At 52.3% G+C, this 23378-nt stretch overlaps 2 protein-coding genes across 2 annotated transcripts; both read right to left on the reverse strand.

The window, feature by feature from the left end:
- Window positions 1–308: 308 nt before the first annotated feature.
- KCNK17 (potassium two pore domain channel subfamily K member 17) lies at window positions 309–12278 on the reverse strand. The gene is made up of 5 exons (XM_011354562.1): window positions 12002–12278; window positions 9455–9569; window positions 5903–6063; window positions 5285–5459; window positions 309–619 (listed from the first exon to the last, which is right to left on the reverse strand). Exons 1-5 carry the CDS (start codon window positions 12236–12238, stop codon window positions 309–311), a joined length of 999 nt encoding a protein of 332 aa, XP_011352864.1. The 5' UTR covers window positions 12239–12278.
- Window positions 12279–14044: 1766 nt separating this feature from the next.
- Window positions 14045–20471, reverse strand: KCNK16 (potassium two pore domain channel subfamily K member 16). The gene is made up of 5 exons (XM_011354563.1): window positions 20210–20471; window positions 16933–17047; window positions 15640–15806; window positions 14625–14790; window positions 14045–14317 (listed from the first exon to the last, which is right to left on the reverse strand). The coding sequence occupies exons 1-5, from the start codon at window positions 20420–20422 to the stop codon at window positions 14094–14096; spliced, it is 885 nt and encodes a 294-aa protein (XP_011352865.1). The 5' UTR covers window positions 20423–20471; the 3' UTR covers window positions 14045–14093.
- Window positions 20472–23378: the final 2907 nt, after the last annotated feature.

The raw sequence follows: 23378 nt of genomic DNA on the forward strand, positions 1-23378 counted from the left end.
AAACATGGCCTTTCCTCATGTCTGCCAGAGCTCCAGTCACCACATCAGTATTGCAGCCAACTAAAAGAAAGAATTGAGAAGAGGACCACATACTGCCCTCCAACCCCCTGCACTGAAATTCATATCCATGTCACATAAGATACTTTTTACGTATCCTATTGGGCAGATTTTAATCATATAGCTGTACCTAGCTTCAAGAGAAGACAAAAAAAAAAAAAATGTAGTCTTTAGTCTTGGTGGTCACATGCCAAGCTTAAAATAGGGGCCTTTCTACTGAGGAAAAAGATGGAACAAATACTGGAGCATAGCTAGCTGTCCTTTCCACAGCATGAGACCTGAGTAGCGGGTACCAGATGCTGCATGATTCCCATACACCCCTCCGGACAGCAGCCCGGCTGTGGGGAGTGGGGCTCTGCCTCTTCATTTCGGCCTTGCCTGCAGCTTCGAAGCTTGAGGTCCCTCTTGGAGCTGTGATGGTAGCAGAAATACGATCTCCCTGGGGTCTCCATCAAGGAGAGGATCAGTTTGATGATCAAGGCCAGCCACGCCATCCCAAAGAGAATCCACAAGGACACTGTGTTCTTGTACCACAGTGGGTACCTCCGGGAGGGATCCATTCCTGGAGGGGAGGCAAGGTCAGAGGATGGAGGCCTGGGAAAGTCAGGACCATGTTCCCAGAACAGAAACGGATACACATATATATAATGGAGATATATATATATATATATATATATATAGATATATAGATATATATATATAGAATATGGCAAGTCCAAACTGGTCTGAGATTGCTGGCCTTGTGGTCACTTCTGTAAGATTCTGGGAAGTCTCCCTGGGTTGGCACCTTGGGTTTGGAAAATAAATTTCCTCTTTGTCTGAGGCGTTCTGTTTGTGCTCTATTCCAGTAGTTCTCAAAGTAGGGTGCTGGGACCAGCAGCATCAGCACCACCTGAGAGTTTGTTAGAAAATACGAATGATTGAGCCCCGCTCCAGACCGACTGAATCAGAAACTCTGGTGGTGGGACCAGCAATCTCTGTTTTCACAAGCCTTCCAAGAGATTCTGATGCCTGATCTGTTGTTTGCATGTCTCTGTGTTGCTTTCTCATATGTGAAGGGAGGCAACTTGCCTTAGTTCTTACTAGCCGTATGACCTTCATTTGTCTGACTATCCCTCACCTGTGAAATGAGGAAAATAATTTATCCCCCTTGGCTTTTAGGATGAAGTCCTAAATTCCTATCTCAAGGTACCTATTTAATTCTTCAGCCTCGATTTACACACCTTTCCCCTTTGAGCGTTATGCTCCAGTCACTCCAATATTTTGCCCATTTCTCCATCGACCACCTTTCTTGCCCCGGGGCCTTTGCACTTGCTGTCCTCATGGATCAAAATGTTCTTCATTTCCAGTTCCTCTTGGCCTGGTTAACTTCCCCTCATCCTTCAGATCTCAGCTCAGATGTCATTCCTCAATGACTAGACTAAGCCACTCTGTTACACTCTCTCATCGTCCATGTGCTTTTGTTGGGTGAGTTACTTTTTATCTCTGGGTCTCAATGTCCTCATCTATAAAATGGAGGCAATGAGGGTTACCACCTTCCAGGACTGTTGTGACTGTCATGCAGGTTCATGCATCAGAAGTGCTCAGAATGGTGGCTGGCACACAGAGTGGTGTGCATTGGTCAACTGTTGTTGGGTGATTGTTTCACTCACCAGCGGATTCCCACACTGGTGTCCCCAACACAGTCAGGACTGGATAAGAAATGGCTGAGGAAAGGGGTGAATGGGGGTGTCTATGAGGCTTAGATAAGTCATTTCAAGGGCTTGCTCCATAATTTAGTTCTTTCCTGTTTCCTGTCTGCTTCCCTCATCAGGCTGGGATCATTCAAAGGTCGAAGATCTGTCCTCCTATTTCCTCGACATCCTTTTCTGTCTTAGCCGTCTGTACGTCCCCTCTGTCCACCTCCCCATTCTGTTCTACTGGCCCTGAGACAACCTCTCCTGTCCTCCCATACTTAGGTCCCTTGCTTGGGCCCCAGCTCAGGGAGGAGCCCGCAGCCCAAGACCCGACCTTGACTGGCAGGAGCCAGGATTAGATTAGGCTGATTGGGTTACTGGGCCACCATTCCGCTGGCGGTCCCAAATGAAATCAGCAGTGAGCTGGCTCTTTGCCCCTGCCACCCGCCAGCTCAGCTTGCTCCTGGCAACGGAGGGGAGGTGTTCCTTTCCCCATTTATTTCATTTTTTTTAGTCGAAATCATAAGTGGCAGGAGACCTAGCAGCTGGCAAGGCGCTTAACTGAGTCACAAATGTAATTACAGGAGTTATGGGGCCAGGGAGGAGCAGGGGGCTGGGCTCTGGGGACTGTTCCTGTACTGCTTTTGGGCAAAGAGGAACAGTTGGCTGTGAAGACAAAGTCCCTTGTGGCTGCATATGTGTGAATACATAGTGACAATGGATGTGACAATGCCGGATGTCAGCATTCCCATCCACGAAAGAGATTTGACCTTGTTCCTGGAGGACAAGGAAGGCTGAGAAACGTGGGAAAAAGGGAAGAGTAGTGTTTGTCCCCTCTCATCTGTGGAAGATTCTGGAATGCACACATATGAAAAGCCCTGACTTGGGAGTCTAAACTAGACCTTCCCTAAGCTTGCCTGTTTTATGGGCTTAATCACCTTCTTTCGTTCACCTTATAGATGAGGCAGTCAGGGATTTCAGTGTGGTGACTTGCACAAGGCATTGACATGGCTACAGATGGAACCAGAGTGAGTAGCAAATCTCTGGAGATGTTGTCAAGGGGGCAGCTCTGCCCGCAGCACCTTAGTGGAAGTGGTCTGCCTGGGTAGCTCCTCTGGGCTTTAAAGGGCCCTTGTGGGGTTGAACTAGGCCTCCTGAGTCAGGGTGTTTGGTGGAAAGGGGTTCTGGGAGGCCTGTGCCCTATACTCCAGACTCCCCTGTCCGGCTGTTTTCCATGGGGTGGCTCACAGGGTAGCGGAGACCCTGATCAGCCCTCCTTCCTCTATAGACATGGCCGTGCGGATGTCACTACCCCTCCCTTGATGGTGGAGAAGGCCTTTACCCCCATTTCCAGGGTGCGCTTGTCTAGAGAGGGCTGCCCCTTCATCCCTCTGCCCTGCCTCAGTGGACTGTGGGGCCTCAGAATATCCTCAGAGAGATTCCCCTCAACCCCTTATAGGCTGTCCCTGTTGTCTCCTCCCACCAGGACCAAACTTTGGGAGCCTTGGTGATCTGCGGAAACCAAGAAACTGTAGTTGGGGGTCCTGTTCCCGCTTCTTTTTCCTCTTCTTGCACTGGGCTCCCTCAGAGAACCAGGCCTTCTGGGCTTCTAGGTTTAGGACTATCACTGAGGCCGAACCCTGAGCTTCATCTTCTGAACTTCATCTTCTGAGCCCTGGTTGGGAGAGGCTGCTGCAGGACCTGTCAGAGCACATGCCCTGCGTATAGGCTGCTACTGCCGGCTGGACAGAAGAGTATTTCCGGGTGGCCCAAGTGCAGCATGGGAGGAAGAGGGCTCAGAGTGCAGAGGGAGGTGGGTCCCCGACACACAGAGGGCCTCTGCAGTCCTAGTCATGGCTTTTGTACTCCATCCTGACTATGGGAAAAACTGAAGGTTTTTAGAGGAGCTGGGCAGGTGACATGATAGTACTTGTCATTTTTAGAGGTCATAAGAGCCAAGGGGAGACAAAGATAGAGAGACTGCACAAATCCATGGGTGCCATCTTCATTGTGCTCTGTGTGAATACAACCCCTTAGGGCTATGCAGTGCTATGCCTGCCCAACCAGCCATATACAACTGCCTTGCCTGGACTAGGGAAGTTGCAGCTGGAACAGAGAGGAGAGGACAGATCTGAGAATCATTCTCTGAGCTGTGAGCGGGCAGATGTGGACCTTGGAGCTGCAGGACTCAGCTCTCCTCAGACACATTTCTCTACCTTCAGGGTAGAAGAAGTGGTAGCAAAGCCCACTTGGAAGAAACCTTCCTGCGAATTTCCTTCCAGAGAGATGGCCTCCAGGATGGAAGATATCAGGAAGGGGCAGTACGAGGCGCCTGACACAGTTCTTCCCAGAGAAGGAGAAGTTCAGGGAAGGAGACATTGCACACAGGCAAAAAGACAGTGAGGAGGTCTTTGCCTTCACTTAGCCCAGGCACCTCATTCAACAGACAGGAGCACTGAGGCCCCGAGAGGGGGTGTGAGGTGGTCTAGAAAGAGTATGTGTTTTTGAATCAAACTCATCAGATCAGAATCGATATCTCACTAGCTGTGCAATCTCAGGCAAATGGCTTGGCATCTATGCACTTCAGCTTCTTCTTTAGTAAAATGGGGTGACACTCATTGCTCTAGGTTGCCTGATGAGCTAGATGCTTATTAATCTCATTTAAATATTCCAGGCTGGATTTTGTCTCCAAAGGAGTGCAGAAGGGCAGGGCTTCCCTCCAACTTAGAGCCACGGATCTGAGTGGGTGCACCGAGCCCCATGAGCCCAGGTGTGGTGGTGGCCAGTGCTCATATAGTGAACCTTCAGGTGTGAGAGCGGAAGGGCATGTTGAGGCTGAGCTGGGGGGGTCCAGCCACCCCTCAGGCCCCACAGAATGTCCTTCACTGCCACCTGCTGGGCATTTGCCTCAGCTTTATTTTGCAAGGCTTCTAGGGCCCTTGGCTTGCCTAGGTCGGGTGGTGACCACTGATTAAATCCCATCTTGGGCCCTCTAGGCCACACAATCCATTCATGCTGGCACTGAGATTGGCTGCCAATTGTTTTCCAGTGGGGATGGGGGAGGCTGGGGTTACCTGCGTCTCTGGACTCTCCAGCCTGACTCTAGTGGGCCCCAATCCTGGGGCACTGGGAAGCTTGGCATTTCATGGGGTAGGGTCAAGTGGGCAGGAGAGACCTTGGGACAAGGACAGACTAGGAAAGGGGCTCCCCTTATCTGATGAGCTCTAAGAATGATAGTTGAACCTGTGGATGTGTGAGGCTTTCCCAGCGCCCCAGGAGTGAGATTTCCAGCCCAAAGCACTAGTTCAAACTCCAGTTGTCAATTTTTGGCTGGGTGACCTTATTAGCCTTGTCACATAACAAAGTTGGGTTGAAACTGCCAAGGACCCTGTCCTCTGTCCTCTGTACTTTATCCTCCAAACCCCCGAAGGGACTGATATGCAGCAGGTGTCCCATGGACACAGCTATGGGAGCAGATGAGTGAAGCATCAGGCAGCTGAGTCTCCGACTGCCTATCCCCCTCCCCCACCCCAGCCACTGGGAGCTCTCACCAATCACATAGTCGCCGAAGCCTACGGTGCTGAGGGTGACGAAGGCAAAGTAGAAGCCCTCCGTGTAGTTCCAGCCCTCCATGTGGGAGAAGAGCAGTGGGGGCAGCAGCAGGAAGAGCAGGAGGCCCGAGAGGAGGGCGCTGGAGCTTGCCAGCCAGCGAGCTTTGACTGGGTCCTGTGGGTACGCATGGTGCTCAGCTCCCATGTGGCCCCTGCCCAGTGCAGGGGTTGGGAGCAGGCAGGCTGAGGGTACTGAGCTGCAGGCAGTAAGGAGGGGGCCGCCCTCGGGGCCTCTCCAGGTGCCTCGTGCCCTTCTTGTTGGCCAGGTACCCATGCATCTCCCCCACTGATGCCCTTCATTACTAAAAACTTCCTTTCTGGGCAGTGACCCCCAATCCTACCACATCCCCACCAGTAACCCCAATTCACAGAAGTAGCTGCTGCTCCCACCAGTGACTCCCCCACTCCGGGTCCCCCATTCCCACCACAACTGTCCTTTTTTTATTAAACACTCTCACTGAGGGCAGTGACTGCCCTCACCATCACTGGCTCTGATTGCCAGCAGGACTCCTCATTCCACAAAGGACCTACTGTTCCTCCACTCTCGTGGCCCCTCACCTGCCAGGCACCCCCCAGCCTGCGGGTGCAGCTGTGCACACCCTGCTCCATGAGATGCCCCAAGTGGTTGAGCACGAAGAGGTTGAGTGGGATCCCCACCAGAGCAAAGAAGATGCAGAAGAGGCGGGCAGCTATCGTGCGGGGGCTCAGGTTGCCATAGCCTGAGAGAAGACAGGAATGCTTCAGGAGACCTTTCAATCCCTGGGCCTACCATTCCTAACCAATTCTAGATGGGGGGCCCTATATATCTATTCCCTCCTTCCAGATGGGAGTTATGCCCCATATTTTACAGATTGGAAAACCGAAGCTCTAGAAGGGCCAGTAGTGTGAGTGAGCACAAACCCACATAGCGTGAGTCCTGTCTTTTCTCTCTTTACTTCCTCCCTCTCTGAGTGGGCAATAGGATGGGGAACAGGGGCCTGTGAGGCTTCGGAGCCTCCAGTCACTGCACCTCTGGGATCTACTGCACCATTCAAGCTGAGATCTGTCTCCAGGCAGCTCCCAGCCCACAGCTGGGCACCAAATTTGGGCCACCCCTGTCTGATGCAGCATCCCTCTAAAAGACCTTTCCAAGCCTCTGTTCCCTCGTCTGTAAAATGGGGATGTTGATATTCATCTCAAGGTGTGGCGTGGGAATGAAAGGAGGCAAGGAAGATGTGCTGTAGGTGGGAATGTGAGCTCTCAAGTATCTAGTGTACAGCGGGTGCTAAATAAATGTTTGTTGCATGAATGAATGGATGACTGATGGAACTCCACTGAACAAGCTTCTGGTCTGAGGATATCAGCGGCTTCCTCTAGAGCCCCATCCATCTTCTCCTCTTGGCCTTTATAGATTCCTTCTCTAAAGGCAGAAAGTCTCTTCACTGTTGGCATCACGAAGACATAAGCTTCTTGGTAAACCTCTCTGCTTGCCTCCTCACCAACCCCTTCTCCTCCAGCTGTGCCCCCCCCCCCCCCCCCCCCCGCCCCCGAGTTCAAAGACTCTCTGTCCCTGGGGGTCTTTTCATTCAGTTCTAACCTGTGGGATGGTAGCACTTAGATTATAGATTTGGGAGGACCCCTGTGAAGGCGTTTGCCTTTCCAAAGCTGACAGGAAATGGATGTTTCTCCTTCCCATTATTCTCGGTTAGTCCTCAGGTCAGCAGAATCAGTAGATATCAGTGAAGCCCTCACCTACCTGTTGAGTGCTCCATTTAAGCCACCTCTCACTTTAGCATTTCTCCTACCTGTCACCTCTTTCACTTTCCTAGTCCAGCCCTAGGACACTTTGCTAGGGTCCTCTGTGGTGGGGCTCCCTTGCACCTTCTCTGAAATCAGTCCTCAGTTTCAACCCTCTCAGCTACCTGGTCCTCCTTACTGTTGCCAAACATACCAGCCACACTCTTCCTCAGGGCCTTTGTATGTGCTAGTGGAAGGTTTCCCAGTTACCTGCATGGCTTGCTCCCTTATTCTGTTCATGTCTCTGCTTCAGTGTTATCATATCAGTGAGGCCTTCAATGATCACCCCATCTACAGTGGCCCCCTCATCACTATCAGACTCCCTTACATGGCTTTATTTTTCTCTAAGCACCTCTCATAATCTGAATACTGTCTGTGTATCTGTTAGTTTGTTATGTGTTCCTTCACAGTAGAATGTCAGCCCCCCATGGGCAGGGACTTGCCAGCTTTGCTCACCATTGTATCTTCAGCACCTAGAACTACTGGCCCATACTAGATACTCAGTCTTTTTGTTAAATGAATGGATGGATAGATGAGTGAACAAATGAGCAAGCCAGGGATGGAGTTTATAGATAAAGAATGATTTTGGGGCTTAGACCTGTCCTGTTGGTCGAGAAGTGTTCATGTGCCTGACAGACCCCATTTCATTTTAGGGCTTGGAAAGTACAGCCCTCACAGGGTGCTGGTCCTGAGGTACTGGAAAGAGCAGACAAATTCCACCTCTGCTGATTACTAGCTACGTGACCCTGAGGACGTCATACAACTTCTCTGTGCCCCAGTTTCCTCATCTGTGGGATGAAAATAATAAGTTCTATCCTTGGAGGTTAGACTGTATGGACAAAATGAGCTCTCATACTGCCTGGTACAAGTAGACCATGCATGTAGGCTGGGGCGGGGTCCCCCTCCCTTGGCCCTCTTCCCCCTCAGAGCTGGCTCAGACAGCTTTAGGGCAGAACTGAGTGGTGAGGAAGGAACAGGGAAATAGTCCAGGCTAGGAATCGTACTTCTGGGAATAGACAGTCTGTGAAACTCTGAATTTGGAGGACCAAAGTCATGAGTTGGGGGCAGAGGGTGTAGGAAGTGTGGGGTTCAGAGACTAAAGGTCCTCACACATCTGGAAGGCCTGGCCCACAGTGACTGTACATCAATATCCCCTCTTGCCCCAAAACTCAATAAACGCTGGTGGAATGGGTATTTTTGGAATTCATTACTGTGTCGGCGTTTGTTGAATACCTGCTGTATGCTTGGCCTTGTACCAGATCCAAGGGTTATAAAGATTGATAAACACTATCCTGGCCAGTCATTCCAGGGCACATGGTCCATGGAGTCTGAGGGGCCTCCCAAGCATGCTTGCCTCAAGGGGAGGACCGTCCAAGCTCCCGTGTAGCTCCGAGACCTGCTTCCAAGAAGTACTGGCTGATTTGAAGCTAGATAGAGAGTCCTTTGGGTGCTCCTGTCTGCTCCATTCTTGGAGAACAGAGGCTGGTTTCTTGGGGAGAGGATCCCGGTTGGCCAAGAGCGGGTGGAGGTAGTATAAGCCACCAGTGATGTCAGCCTGCCACCTGGTGGTAAGTCCAGTGTCATGCAGGAACCGGGGCCTGGCGCAGGGCTGGGGGTGGGGCCGCCTGACTTATTTCCTGGATCTCGGAGCTGGAGGGATCTAGGCTGCTTCTCTCCTTCCTCACGCAATAGCCTCTAGGACAAGTTTCACTCTGCTCTCAGGAGGACAGGGTTAGAAAAACTGGAGGGTCCTGTGTGTGAGGAAGGGAGGGGGCTTGGAGAGGATAGTGATGGGGGTAAGGGAGTACTTAAGGGAGCTGAGGAGAGGCCTCTAGGAATGGCCACTTCTCCCCAAAGGCTGAGAACAGGGGGTCGAAAAGTTATTTTTGGATTTCTACTTGTCCCTTCTTTGCCTCCTCTCCCCTCTTCCCCCCCATCCTTCCCCCTCCCGCGCCCCTGGACTCAGTGTTGGGTGAACTTGGCTGAGGAGACCGAGATTGAGACACTTACAGGGCTCAGAGCATCTTTACTGCTGCACAGGGGAGATCCTCTGCTTCCTGAGAATTTGTGTGACACAGAAGTTCCCTAGAGCAGTGCTTCTCAAACTCGAGCTTGCACACAAATTCCTAGGGACCTTGGTGAAAGGCAGAAACTGATACAGCAAATCTGCAATGAGCCTGAGATTCTGCTCCCAGGTAGTGCCCACACTGCAGGGATTGACTACCCTTGGAGTCTCGAGGCCCTAGTAATCCCTCCAAAAGGCACTGGTCCCCTGACCCTTAGCAGGAGGCCACCTTCCCCAGCCCTGCCAACTTGGCCTCATCCCGCTCTTACCAATGGTGGTGATGGTGGACACAGAAAAGAAGAAGGAACCCATGAGTTCCCAGCGCTCCATGCTGGTGATGTTGTTGAGGATGATGTTCCCACTTTGGTATGCTTGGATGATGCCCTAGGGGAGAGGCTGCAATGACCACCAGATTCCACTGGGTGACTAGGCTCTTGCACCCAAACCCACATACATGAGAAGGTGCGTGCGCGCGCGCGCACACACACACACACACACACACACACACACACACACACACACATACTCATGGATAATCCTCACAACCACTCTTTGAGTCCAGCTTGTCCTGGGCCAGGAGACTTTTCCGCTTCAACCAGGGGCTCCCCAGGGGCAGGCACCAGGTGGGACAGCTCCCTCCACTTCTCTTTACCCTAGAGCCCAAGTCAGCCCAAGATATCTCACTGGATAGAGGGACGCCATTTATTTTCTTCTCTGCTCACTTCCATTCTTGCCACAAGCACTAACCAGGCATGGCATGTGGTGTTTTAGGGGACACGAAGATTAAAGAGACATGACCTTGGTCCTCAGCAAGACCGAGACAGACTTAACTCTAATGTAGTGCCATCAATGCACCTTCAGGCATTAAGGCAGTGAAGCTGCATGATCCTGGGCAAGATATTCAATTTCTCTGTGCCTCAGTTTCCTTATCTGCAAAATGGGAAGACCAATAGCACCTGCTTCACAGAGTTGTTGTGAGGGTTAAATGACATCTTAGGTGTGAAGACTTAGAACTTTACCTGGACATGGTAAATGTTAGCGGTTGCTGTCATCATTATTGTTATGAATACAATGCTGTAGGAATACAGAGAGGAAAGGTGTTCATTCTGACTGGGAGGGGGCAAAGGCTTTATGGATGGGGTAATGTTTAGTTGGAACTTCCTTGAACTTCCAGATAGGATTGCTCCCAGTGGAAGGACAGTTAGGTAGATGGCAGGCAGTACTGCACCTGTGATCTTGAACAGGGAGGCCGAAAGATTGTTTGGAGTCAGGCCACGCTTGGCTCTGCCATGTCAGGGATGGAGTGGAAGGCCTCTTTCAAAGCCACTGAGCAAAGGAGAGGCAAGATCGGGTTGTGTGCTCTGCTACAAATGGTAGGGTAGAAGATGTTGGCAGCTAGGAGAGAAAAAAACTCCTGCAGGAGTGAGTGATGGACAGGGCTTGGCTTGCATGCTGGTACAGGATGGAGACATTCAGAAGCCTATGTGGTGTGGTTAGTGAGGGAAGCATCTAAGACCACTGTGAGCATGTATGGATGTGAGGCCAGGGGCAGAGACTTAGAATAGGTGGAAGAGGAGGGCTGGGAGGAGAAGGGCAGCCTGCTCTTGACCTTGGGGAATTCAAGGGCTGCTAGAAAGTTGCATGTACATGACTACACTCAGCAAGGAGATCTGGGTTGGAGACACCATATCCTTATTTTTGAGGATGAAGCCACAGGGGAGTTGAGTGAGGTGTGAAGGGATTGGAGCAGGAGGGCAAGTGTTCAGAGAGAAAGCCCCGCCGGGACCCTCAGGAAACACCCACACCCACAGATCCACACTGAAGCAGTAGTCATGGTGGTTCATAGACCCAGCAACCTGGCTATGTAGCCATGTATTTGAATTCAATCTCTCTGAGCCTCTGTTTCTTTATCTCTAAAATGGGGATGATAATGCTTCCCCTCTTCCACAAGCCTCGCTGGATCCCCATCTTCTGAGCCGTCTCTGTCCTCAGGGACCTTGATATCCTCCCGGCCACTGCCCCCTTCGGCCCCTCCGTGTCTCTGCGGCTGGGGCGGCGCGCCTAGCCCCTGTGACCAAAAACTCAGAGGAAAGAGGGGTCAGCTAAAGAGCGCCCTTGCGTCCGCCCCTGCTTCTCGAGGACCCGGGGCTGCGCACTTGGAGTGCCCGGACGCTGGCATATGAATCTCTGCCCCTATTCCGCCCACCACCAGGACAAGCGATCCCTGCGCCCCTTTCTCCCCAGACGCTGACAGTCGTGCCCTGGGTCTTGCTCATTCTTAAGCACCGCCCAGTGACCCCTGCCGCCCTCGCTCCCAATTCACATATTTGCACCCAGGGTTCCTTTAAGGAAGGGGTCAGGCGTGCCCTTTCGTCTTTTGCCCGCGGTCTGATCCGGACACAGCGCCGTGACTTCCCAGTTCGACTCCTTCCCTGTCACTACCCAAGCCAGCTAAGCGCTCCCTGCCCCTGTTCTGACCCGACCGGGTCGCCCCTGGCAGCTCCTGACTCGGGTAAGCGCGCCCCCTGTCGTCCTCATGCCCGAATTCGTATGTTTGCCCCACGCAACCCTCGCGCCCCTAAAAGGGCAACTCGTAGAGCCGCGCTGAGCATCTCCGTCGCTGAAACCCTTTCCCTGGCTGTCCAGCCCAACACTCTCGTCCTCCACCCCGCCACGCTCTCCCTCCCATCGTCCCCGCGTCTGTCCCCTGCACCTCTCTATTGGGGATGTGCTCCCGGCATTTCCCTGTCCGGAACCAGCGCCTCCCTACCCCAGAACTCCCCGCCGCGCCCAGGCCGGCCCCGTTCGCCCCTGACCCGGATCAGCGAGTCCAGCGCCGGGCCGTCCAGACACGTGAAGTTTCTCAGCAGCGCCCACTTGTCGCGCTGGAATCTCTCGCTGGAATCCTGTGCCGCGGGGCCCTCCAATACGCAGAACACGCCGGTGCCCAGAGCCAGGTAAGCCAAGTAGGCGAGTAGCAGTAGCACGGTGCCCGGCACCGCGCAGCTCCGAGCTCTGCCCTCCGGCACCGCCTGGGCTCGCGGTCTGCACATAGCGGAACAGGCAGGGAGGCGGGGGCCTGGAGCCACGGACCAGGACTAAGACAGAAAGGAAGGGCTGGGAGCTCAGTTGGTCCCTTCTCTAGCCAACGGCTGCCTGTGCCCAGTTTTCTCAGCAGAGGAGGCTTGCTGGACAGCCGTGCCCCACCCCGCACCGGGATCCAATCCCAGGGACAAAAAGAGGCCCTGAGCCGTGGGCATCTGGCCCCGCCTCAAATGCGTATGGAGTGCTCCCATCTTCCCCCGCCCCAGGCCTAGCTCGGGGAGAAGGGGAGGGCTGCTGGTTGACAACAGATGCTGAGAAGGAAGAGGCCCAGAGCCCTTAGTGTCCTGTGGCAAACAATGGGAGGGACTCCTGGAGACCACATTCAGGGGAAAAAGAAAGTAGAAACCAAGTTTATTGTCATAGGACCCCGGCCTAAGTTCTTGGACCCTGGGACTATCTCCAAGTACTTGCTGCCTGTCAAGTCTTCCCTGGATCTTTCACACCATCATCCTTTACTTTGTATACCCAAAGAGGAGGACTCCAGATGATCACCACTTGTCCATGATCTTGACCAGTTGGCTTGTCCGTTCCCTGCTTCTGAAGAGGCTCCTAACTCCCTCCTTCTACCCAGAATGGAGGAAGGGTACTGAGTAGGTAAGGAGTCTGTGGGGGTCCTCAGCTTCTCAGGCCTCCTTCCACGTCAGGAAGTCCTGAAATGTAACCTATGTCTCCTGCTACTGAAGACCCTCGCCACCTAGAGCCCCCTCTGCTTCACAGCCTTGCCTTAGTCCTGTCCAGAGGTCCCCGGCCATGTATGGGCCTGCCTTGCTGCTCGGGTGCTGGGAGAGGTAAGGGCCAAGAAGCTGGGCCTTGGGATGGACTGGCTTAAATATTTCCTTGCCTTCTGACCCGAGATGTCAGAATGTGTTAGGAGAAAGGCCAGAGCAGCAGAGCTTGTTCCCAAGGGAGGCCAGGCCTCCATGGAGCTCATTTTCCTGGAAGTCTCCTGGGATCTGCTGGCTCTCCATTTTCCCAAGGAAACATGTGTTTGGAAAGGCTCTTAGATAGGAGCCCAGAGGGCATGATGGGGTCAAAGGGAACTCTGGGTGGGGTCAGGGGAGGCCATGCCCAGGAAGGTAGATGGGACACCCACGATCTCCTAAGCCTTCCTCACGGACAACTCTAGACCTCTAGGCAGGGGCAACTGGCAGGCTTTGAGAGGCAGCTTACCCGCCCCTCAGTGTAGCTTCCTGAGGGCAGATATTCCGTTTGCACTAAGATGCTCCAAAGTCTCTGTCCCTCTCCTTGACCCTCCTTGTCAGCCATGGGACTCTTAGCATACCCTGGTCTGCTCTCGTCACAGCGTTTTGGGCACCAGGTTGGGGCCTTTCTACTTGGCTAGATGCACATGGAAGGCAGGAACTTTCCTTGTTGTAGTCCCAGAGCCTGGCATAGTGTCTGACACATAGCGGGGGCCAGACCATTGCACATTGTGCACGTGTCCAGTGAGGCAAAAGTAAAGTCACTCTTTGTTTGGCTGTCATATATGAGGTTTCCTGGGAGAGGGGTTGTAGGGAGGGCAATGGGATTCGGTCACAGTGATCCATGTCTGGTTACTTTTGTTGGGGAAAAGGGTAGGGGCTCTGGGACAACGGTGCACATCTCACTCCACATGCATCCGTCTCCAATTCTGTCTCTATGTCTCCTTTCTTGGATACTCCTGCCTCTTTTCTCTCTCCAGAGCGCTCTTGAGACCAGCCGTGGCTGGGAAATGAGTAGATTGGGAGAAGAGCAGGCGGGAAATCTAGAGGCATGTGGGCTGGGATGAGGAAGCTGGGAAGCTCCTGGGGCCACTGGGGGGCCTCATGCAGAGATGGGGATCTTCTGAGGTCTGGGGAGTCCATTGGTCTCTGGGGCTCCCCTTACCTTGAGGCCAAGGCCTCTGCTGAGCAGCCAGAGCTGGGAGCATCTCTGCAGAAGAAGGGGCCCTAATGGGAGGATCAGCGCCAGCCATGCCAGGCCCAGGAGGATCCAGATGGCTGCCAGGCTCCGGTACACCAAGATGTAATGCTTGCTGGGGTCTGTGCCTGGCAGGGAAGGGGGCGTGATGAATGCCAGGGGTCTGAGGATACAGCCATACCACAGGTTCCATTGGGGCTCCTCCAGCCTCCTCATAACAAGGATCAGCAATGGAGGTCCCTGGGATAAGGGTGAAAGGTTCCAGACTAGCAGCTTTCAAGGATGTGAGAATCCACACAGCCTCAGAAATCATTCGTCATCTCCAAAAATAAAATAAGGGCTATCTGATGCCCAATAATTATACCCCACCGACATCTCCCCATCCTCCAATTCTGGTGTCCCCCACCCTGAGATATGTGACTGCCTAGTTCTCACCAACGACATAGTCCCCGAAGCCGATGGTGCTGAGAGTGATGAAGGCAAAGTAGAAACCCTCACTGAAGCTCCAGCCCTCCACGTGGCTGAAGACCATGGGCGGGAAGACGAGAATGACCAGCGTCCCCAAGGTCAGGAACAGAGACAGGCCCAGGATCTGAAGTAGCTGGAGGGAGGGAGGGAGTCTGTCTCTGAGTCCAATAGGAAGGCCTTAGGATTGTATGGGGGCAGGATCTGGGACAAATTTGAGAGTTGGGTTGGGTCATAGCTAGGTCCCTTTTCTGACCTGCAGACCTTTGTAGTGGGGCTTGGATCTCCGTGTGTGTGGCATCTTGCCCAAGTCAGGGAGAGGTTATGTCAGAGGGATTGCATTAGTGGGTCAAGTCAGAATTTGGAGATTCCTTTGGACTGGGGGAATCCACTTGTACAGGTCCCCCAGGGACTCAGATCTGAGACAGCAGACTATCACCAAGCTGTCTCAGATTCCTCTGCACCCTTGTCCTTCTGGCGTGCCTGGCTTTTTAAGGGACTGGCCAATGGGCTGGGCACTGGGAGCATGCTGGGTGGCCTGGAGTTTGTTTTCAAACACAGGAAAGGATGTTGGAGTTCTGTGATGACCACTGGGATGCGCTGTGTTGACCAGCTGTCAGCAGGTGGCTTCTAGCTGTCTGCTCCTTCAGGATGTACAGCAGCTACTGCCTACCTGGCCCAGGGCACGCCCTTCCCAGGAAGGCCACTCTAGTGCCTGATTGTGGCAGATATATAAAGTCCTGGTCATTTCAGCTCACCGTGGGACAAATCCAATGGTTTGCACATGCTGCAGACCTCCTCGAAGGGCTGGCCAAGTCTTTGTCCAGCCTTCATCACAATTCAACTTCTCCCTCTGCCTAATCCTTTTCTTCCACAGTTGCCTACCTAGTATCTTCTTGCCAAACTCTGTCGCAGTGTCAGCTTCTGGAGGACTCAACCTGCAATAGGTTCTGTCATGGCAGGGCTGTGGGAGGAGGGTCCCTACCTGGGAGCGCCTGGGCTGGTCTTCCCACCTCTCAAGGGTGGTCAGGTGGCCACGCAGCCATGTGCCCAGGCGGTTGAGGAAGACCACGTTGAGTGGGATGCCCACCAGGGCATAGAAGACACAGAAGACCTGGCCTGCCTCGGTCCTGGGTGCCAGGTTCCCATATCCTGCAGAGGAGGAATGTGCAAATGTGGGAAGAGAAGGTTCAGAACTCCCTTCTCCACAGACTATTCTTCCACCACCTCTGTGGGGAGGAGGGGAAGCTCCCCTGTTCTCATGAACACTCTTCTCATTCTCTGCTAGAATGATCTCTATGTACAAGAATCCTGCTGTCTTTTTAAAGGCTCATCTCAAATGACGCTGCCTCTAGGAGGCGCTCTTGAGTGCAGCCCTCTTCCTCTTTTCAAGATGTGGTTCCCCATAGTGCTCTGTGTCGTTCCTACCTAATTATTTACTTTGCCTCATACTATTGTTTTTGATGTGTTTATCATTGATTGGATCAGATGCTCCTTGAGGGCCAAGTTTGGGTCCTATCCAAGTTTGTACGTATTCCCCTACCCTGACTTCATCCTCTGCCTTGCATGTCACTGGGATGCGCTGTGTTGACCAGCTGTCAGCAGGTGGCTTCTAGCTGTCAGCCCTGGATAGTGGGCTGAGCTCAAGGAAGATGTTGGACTTAATTGGACTTAATTGGTCGAATGGAGGAGACTGGGGTTAGTAGGGGTCTGGTGGTTTCCTTGTGGGAGGTAGAGTATGTTTTCAGGCTAAGAGGCACAGCAGACATTGTCAGTGTCCCTTGGAACACCCGGGGTATCACATGAAGCTTTGTGGACAGTTCCTGTATACACAGATGACTTCCCACCCCAAGTCCCTGTATCACTCTCTACCTGAGAGGTTTTCTCTGGCCGCGGGAATGCCCTTCGTCTGTGGGCAGGTCCAAAATACGGGAGAGTTAATACCTCCAGGGTTAGCTTGTAACCAGCCAGGGAAGGAGTTGGTAGAAAAACACCCCTGCTTTCTTGTCCCTTGAGGGGCCTGTTCTAAGGATGGGTTCTAAGGAAGCCTCTCAGAGGGTTCCCAGCAGGACTGAGCCCAGTCACCCTACCCAGTAACCTGCTGCTTGATGCACACTTTGTTGCCTTTTTTTCCTTTTTCTGTTTCACTTTCTCATGTCTCTACTTGTACTTCCTGGAATTGTCTCCTAGATAAACCATATCCTTGTCTCGGCACCTGCTGTTGAAGAACCCAAACCAAGATGGCTGTGGGGAAGCCCTTTCTTCACCAGCCCTTTACCTATGGTGGTGACGACTGTGCCCGCAAAGAAGAAACTGCTGCCGAAGTTCCAGTTGCTGGGGTTGGTGGAGTTGCCTTTGGGGTTTACGCCCTTCATCCAAGCTTCCAGGATGACCTGTGGGGTGGGAGGAAGAAGGACTTGATGGCACCAGCTGTTGGATAAGCTCCAAACAAGATGCTTTTTTGTTATCTTACTTAATGATATTCTTAGATAGTCTCATTTCCATCTCGTGGAAAAGGACACTAGGCTCCGAGTGGCTACGTGATTTGCCCAAGGTCACTGGATTTCAAACCCACTGCCTGGTCCACTATCCAGGGCTGACTGAAGTGTGGGCTCTAAGCTTTGGCTGGTGGAAAGGAATGGACCTAAAGAGGCAGAAGATGCTTAAGGAGTGGTCCAGGTGGGAGATACTGCTATGGCCAAGAGGGTGAGCTGCAAATGAGTTGTTAGGACAATGGGAAGATTTTCAGGTTGGATGTTCCTGGAAGAGTTTGCTTGGGAAAATGAGGTTCAGGGACCATTGGGAAGCCATGGGGCTGCTCTCCCATTGGGTTAATGGTGGAAGGACAGAACCCTGTGTCCTCTGAGCGTCCGGGTGATCAGGCAGCCTTGCTCTTTGCTGCCCCCTAGTGAGTCCCAGCCCAGGCCTACAGGCGAAATTCTATCAGAGGCCAGGGCAAAAAGCATACACGCACTGCGTGTATGTGTGTGTGTGTGTGTGTGTGTGTGTGTGTGTGTGTGTGTGTGCGTAGTGGTGGTGGTGTATCTGATGTGTTGTAAGCATGTGATGTGTGCATGGGTGCTGTGTGTTGCGGTGTGTGTGCTTTGTGTGTATGTTGAGTGTGTGCTTATAGAACCTGAACCCCTCCCTGCAGGCTCAAGCCTAAGCCCCTCTGTTTCTGGGCCCAGCCCTCTTGGAGATGGGCAGGGCTCCCTCGTCTGCTCCCCAAATCTCTCCCCTGTAGCTGTGAATTGTTCCAGGGTAACAGAACAGCCTTGCCACCTGGTAGAGCTCCAAAGGCAGGAGGAAGGTGGGGAGGAGGCAGCTCTGGCCTCTAGTTCCTGTGGGAACTGTTTTCCTGATGAATGGGTGAGTGAGCTCTGGCCGGGGTGGCCCCAGTGTGCCAGGCTGGTCGGGTGTCCTGACACGGGATGTCTGCTTCTTCTCACTTTGGCAGATCTGGCCTCTTCACATGTGGATTTTGGCCTCCTTCTCTTTCCCACACACCCAGAGAGACCAGGATGGAACATTCTGGAACACACTTGCTCCCTGGAGACCCTCACCCATCAGAACAGCACTTGCCCTGGACCCATGCTATCCCCCAAGACCACTCTGATGTTCTCTATCCCACTGAGGAGGGGCCATGATGTCAGTGGGGATACTGAGTGTGAAGCACCAAATAAGGACCTTCCATCCTTCTCTAAGAATCCATGCATGGTGGAGTAGGTCAGATGTTAGCCTTGTGAACCTAGGCCAGACTTGTTTCCTGATGGAGTCAGCCTTTAATACTGCTCGTGGTGCGGTGTATAGCTTTTTCCCCTTGCAATTTGAACAGTAATGTATATTTTTGAATCTTATCTCAGAATTCTTCCGCCTTTCAGTTGAACATCCTCTGGCAAGTGAGTGTACCTCCCAAGGAGGCTGAGGCCTTGAACGATGTCCTGGCTCCCCTGGAGAGGCTGAGGGGGTGCTGTTAATCAGTGGCACCTCCCTTGAGGCTGCAGTCAAGGCTGCTGCATCCCCACTCAGTTTGCAGAGCTAGTTAGATCCCAGCTACCAATCCTTCCCACACCCTCTGGCTCCTGGGTTTCACCCGGAACCCAGGGCTGAGAGAGGAGGAGGTTCCAGGGCCTCTAGGACCTCTGCCTTACCCCCCACCTCAGGGTCTTGAGAGGCTCCTGAACCCTTCTCAGCTCTGATATGGGTGCTACGGCCCCAGCCCTGTACTGCCTGAGGCTGGAGGCCTCATTTCCTAGAAGAAAGAGCCTGGGAAGGTCTCTCACAGCTCCAGAAAGTTCTCTCTGACCACTCTTCCAGCTGTTCTCCATCCTGGGCAGGTGCCAGCATCACTTGGAGGGCTTGTTAACACACAGACTGCTGGGCCCACACTGAGTTTCTGATTCTTGGGTTTGGGGTGGGGCATGATCACTGGCATTTCTAATGAGCTCGCAGGTGATGCTGGGACAGCTGGTCCAGGGGTCGCACTTTGAGAACTATTGCTCTAGGCTGCATCCTGCTCCCAGGATGTTTGCTAATTTGTGTGGTGAAGAGCAGCTAGCCTGGGTTCAAGTTCTGTCTCTACCACTAGCTGTGTAGCTTTGGCTAACATATTCCACCTCCCTGGGCCTCAGTTCCCAGCTACGAACTGGAGATAGTGATAATATAGGTGATTATGAGAACACACATCTAAAACACTAGGCCCTGGGTGATGAATCATGACTGGTCTAAACCCATCATGGTGACTCCACTCCCCACTGTTTAAGGCATATCATAACCAATCATCACTCTGATAACCCTGCACTTGGCTCGTTCCTTTGTGGTGGGGTTGTCATTCTCTCTGTTCCCTAGTCTTGAATGCATTCGCCTTCCCCCACAACACCCGGGTTTTGCTTCATTTCTTGGAGATAGGGTGCTGGGGCCCCAGAGTTTGTACAGGGAAGTAGAAGGGGCCCAGGCAGGGTGTGACCTGCTCTGCCACCAGAGAGAGTCCCCCCTGGGCACAGTGCTAGTGGAGCTCAGTCGCCTTGGCCACTGCTTGCCTAGCCCAGCTCCAGGTGGAACCGGGCTGGGGAGGGCCAGCATGACGGCTGCTCCTGACCTTTGCCGGTGTCTCTCATCTACAGCTCTTGAGTGTGGTCAGCACAGGGACGTGAGCTGGGCAGAGGGCAGAAGGAACAGCGGCCCTGGAATTGGGGTAGGGGAAGTGCACAAGTGTGGGAGAAGGAAATTTGCACAGCGTTGATAACACTGACTCTCGGCTCACATTTATGCAGTAAGTGGCAGCCTAGAAAGTGCTTTTAATCTGCTGTTGAATGTCTGTAGCACAGATATAATTGTTCTCCTTACCTTCTAGCTTAGGAAATTTGGGAACAGAGAGGTTAAATGACTTGCCCAATGTCACAGTGATCTTGTTTTAGACCTGGATCTAGGTATCATCTGGCTCTGTTCCCATACTCTGTACTTCCAAATAGGGCATCAGTCCTGGGTGGTGGCTCTGGACCTGCCCTGAGAACCCCCATTCTGCCCACCATCCCACACCAATGTTTCCCCTTCACCTGCACAAACTGCTCCAGGGCCCACTGGTCCAGGCAGGTGTAGTTCTCCAGGAAGCGCAGCTTCTCAAACTGAAACTGGTCCCTAGACTGAGACTCTGCCTGCTTCTCCAGCAGCTGGAAGACAGTGGCGCCGAGCAGCAGGTAGCAGACATAGGCCAGTAGCAGGGGCAGCACCTGGCCACCCCAGCAGCTGCAGAGCCCAGCATGGGGCATGGTGTGGCTAAGACTCTTCTAGGGCCGTGGGGCTGGCTTTGGGAGGAGAAGTGGGAAGAACCCGGGACCTGTGCCCAGCCTCCTGCCTACCTCGCCCTCCTCAGCACAGGTGTCTGCAGGCTGGGAGTCTGTTTGAACAGTGCAGCTCAGCTTGGCTGCACTAAGTGCTGTGAGTGCAAACAGGCCTGCTACTCCTGACCTGTCCTTTTTTTTCTCCCTAAAAAGCAGCAAGTAAGTGGCATAGACCCCTCACATAGACCTACTGGGTCCTCCTGAGGTCATCGTGTTTCACCTTCTGCCTCCGAGTCAGGTGTTTCTGGGTCAAATCTGATACTCCCTCTCACTCTATCAAGGCTTGAATGGGCCCCCTCTGCAGCCCCCAGCTTCTCACTCATGATGGCTTCAAGCCCCCAAGCTTAGGAGTTGGGAAGAAATCAGAATGAGTGTGAATAAACTTTGTACTCAGTTGCCTTGGATACAAAATAGGGCAGTAGAATTGACTTGCCTATTGGGGGAACCTGAGGATGAGTAAACTGGGTGACAAATCAGGGCAAAGCAAATAGACGAATGGCAGTCTCCATCAGGAACAGTATCGGGGGGTGCTCCTAACAAATTGGATGTGTTTGCTTCATAGCATTCACTGATAATTTTCCTTGCTTGAAATCCTTACCTGATTCCCTTCAGAGGATGCTACGTTGATGAGGTGTATCTGTGAATAAAAAATAGGCTGAAAGTATACCTAGGCTCACTCTGGGTGGGTAGAATCAAGTGTGTTTTCCTCTCCCTTCTTTCCTTATGTGTGTATGTATTTGTGACAGTTTTTTTGAGATATGATTCACATACCATACCATTCACATAATTGAATGGTTTTTAGCATATTCTTAGGGTAGTGCAACCATCCCCACAATCAATTTTAGAGCATTTTCATCACATTGAAGAGAAAACTTACACCCTTTAGTTATTGGCCCTCCTCCCCACAGCCTGTCCCCTCAGCCTCTGGCCACCGTTAATCTGCTCCCTATCTCTGTGGACTTGCCTATTCTGGACATTTCATACAAATGCAATCATATGATATACAGCCTTGTGTGTCTGGCTTCTTCAGTTGGCATAGTTAGGTTTAAAAACCTAAAAGGTTCATCCATATTGTAGCACGTGTCAGTACTTCATTCATCTTTATGATTGAGTGATAGTTGTATGGATATATGAACATTTTATTTATCCATTTATTAGCTGATAGATATTTGGGTTGTTTCTACTTTTTGACTATAATGAATAGTGTTGCTATGAATATTCATGTACAAATTTTTGTACAAACACACACTTCCAATTTTTTGGAATATATACCTAGGCATGGAATTGCTGGGTCATATGGTAACTCTATGTTTAACCTTTTGAGGAACTGCCAGACTGTTTTCCAAAGTGGCTGCACCATTTTACATTTCCACCAGCAGTGTGTGAAGGTTCCAAGTTCTCTGTGTTTTTTAATGTTTTCTGTAATGATCTGTGGCAGCGACGCCATGACTTGCCTGCCCAATACCTTTTTCTTCCTTCCTGGCTAACAGAACCCTACTTTTGTTCATGTCAGGCAACAGAGCATGACTGATCTCAGCCATCATAATAATCCTGCCCCTGCTGTCTTAGGCTGGGTGCTCCAGGAGAAGCCCTGAGAGTGGGGTTTGTATATGAGCAGTGGGATAAGTCAGGACTGCTAAGGGAGTGGGTTAAGTGGGTCTCAAAAAGACACCAGAGTCCCCACCTCCACCTGGTTCCTGGGGAGCCCTGGACAGTCAATCACACTCAGTTAGTCCCAAGTGGAAGCAAGGGAGCTGGGCTCTCATATTCCCATACCAGGCAGCCATTCAGGCATCTCTGGCTCTGTGCACCTGCAGGCAAAATGGCTCCGGTAGCCCACAGACAGTCCACTGAAGAGCCCCAGGTGCAGGCCAGGAAACAAAAACACGTTAGAGCAGGGGAAAGGGGGCTCAGAAATGGGAGGGGATCAGAGGATTGACAGTGTCCCTTACAACCACTTTCTAAGCTCCCTTGCAGCTGGGGTGTCCATGTGACCCATTTCTGGCCAATTAGATGAGTCAATGGGGAGGTTGGGGTGGACAAAGGGTTCTCTCCTGACAAGGCTTCAGCCTCAACAGGCCCCACCTTCTCCCGTCTGTCTGCCCTGAATGCACGGATGACTGACTGCACATGCTGAGCCAAATCATGTCCTTGAGGGAAAGGTCAAGAGTGATGCAAAAGATGCTCAGCTGATTCCTGTAAGCACCTATCTCTAGATCGCTTTTTATGTTAGAAACATAAACTCTATTTGTTTAAGCCACTGTTAGGTATTTTGCTACCTCTCAATGGTTACATGAGGTTTTGTTTTGTTTTTTAATTGTTCAAGGCCTATTTGATTGGGAAGGAATAGGAACACTCTCTAGTTATCTGGAGTCATTGAGATAATCTGTGGTAGGAAGCCAGAAGCAGCCAGAGTTCTGGAACAAGCCTGCTTCCTCACTCCTAACTCTCCACCATTAACATGCCTGCCACTCTCCTCAGGGGAGCCCCCTCTCCTCATCGCATCTGGAGATACTCTCCCGCTGTTCTGTCCTCCTCTCTCTGCCTCAGAGTTCTCCCTCCCCACATCTTACCCTGGCACCTGGTCAGTGTCAGCTCCCATTGCCCTCTGCTTCTTTCTCTTGGTATATCTTGGCTCAAATCCTCTAAGAAGGCAGTGGGTCCAAGAGCACCCAAGGGTGGCCTGTCTTTGGGTCACTCCCCAACCTCAGCTGATTGGCCCCACCTGGCTGATACCTACGCATACAGGTGTCACTTAGAAGGAGCTATGGGGAGGCAGACACTGCGGCAGGCATATCCAGGATAAGCAAATATGGTTCTGTAATGAGAGGGGAGGGGAAGAGGGAGGGGGAGAGGGAGAGGGAGAGGGAGAGGGAGAGGGAGA

This window comes from Pteropus vampyrus, unplaced genomic scaffold (genome assembly GCF_000151845.1).
Source record: "Pteropus vampyrus isolate Shadow unplaced genomic scaffold, Pvam_2.0 Scaffold18, whole genome shotgun sequence".
NCBI classification, from domain to species: domain Eukaryota; kingdom Metazoa; phylum Chordata; class Mammalia; order Chiroptera; family Pteropodidae; genus Pteropus; species Pteropus vampyrus.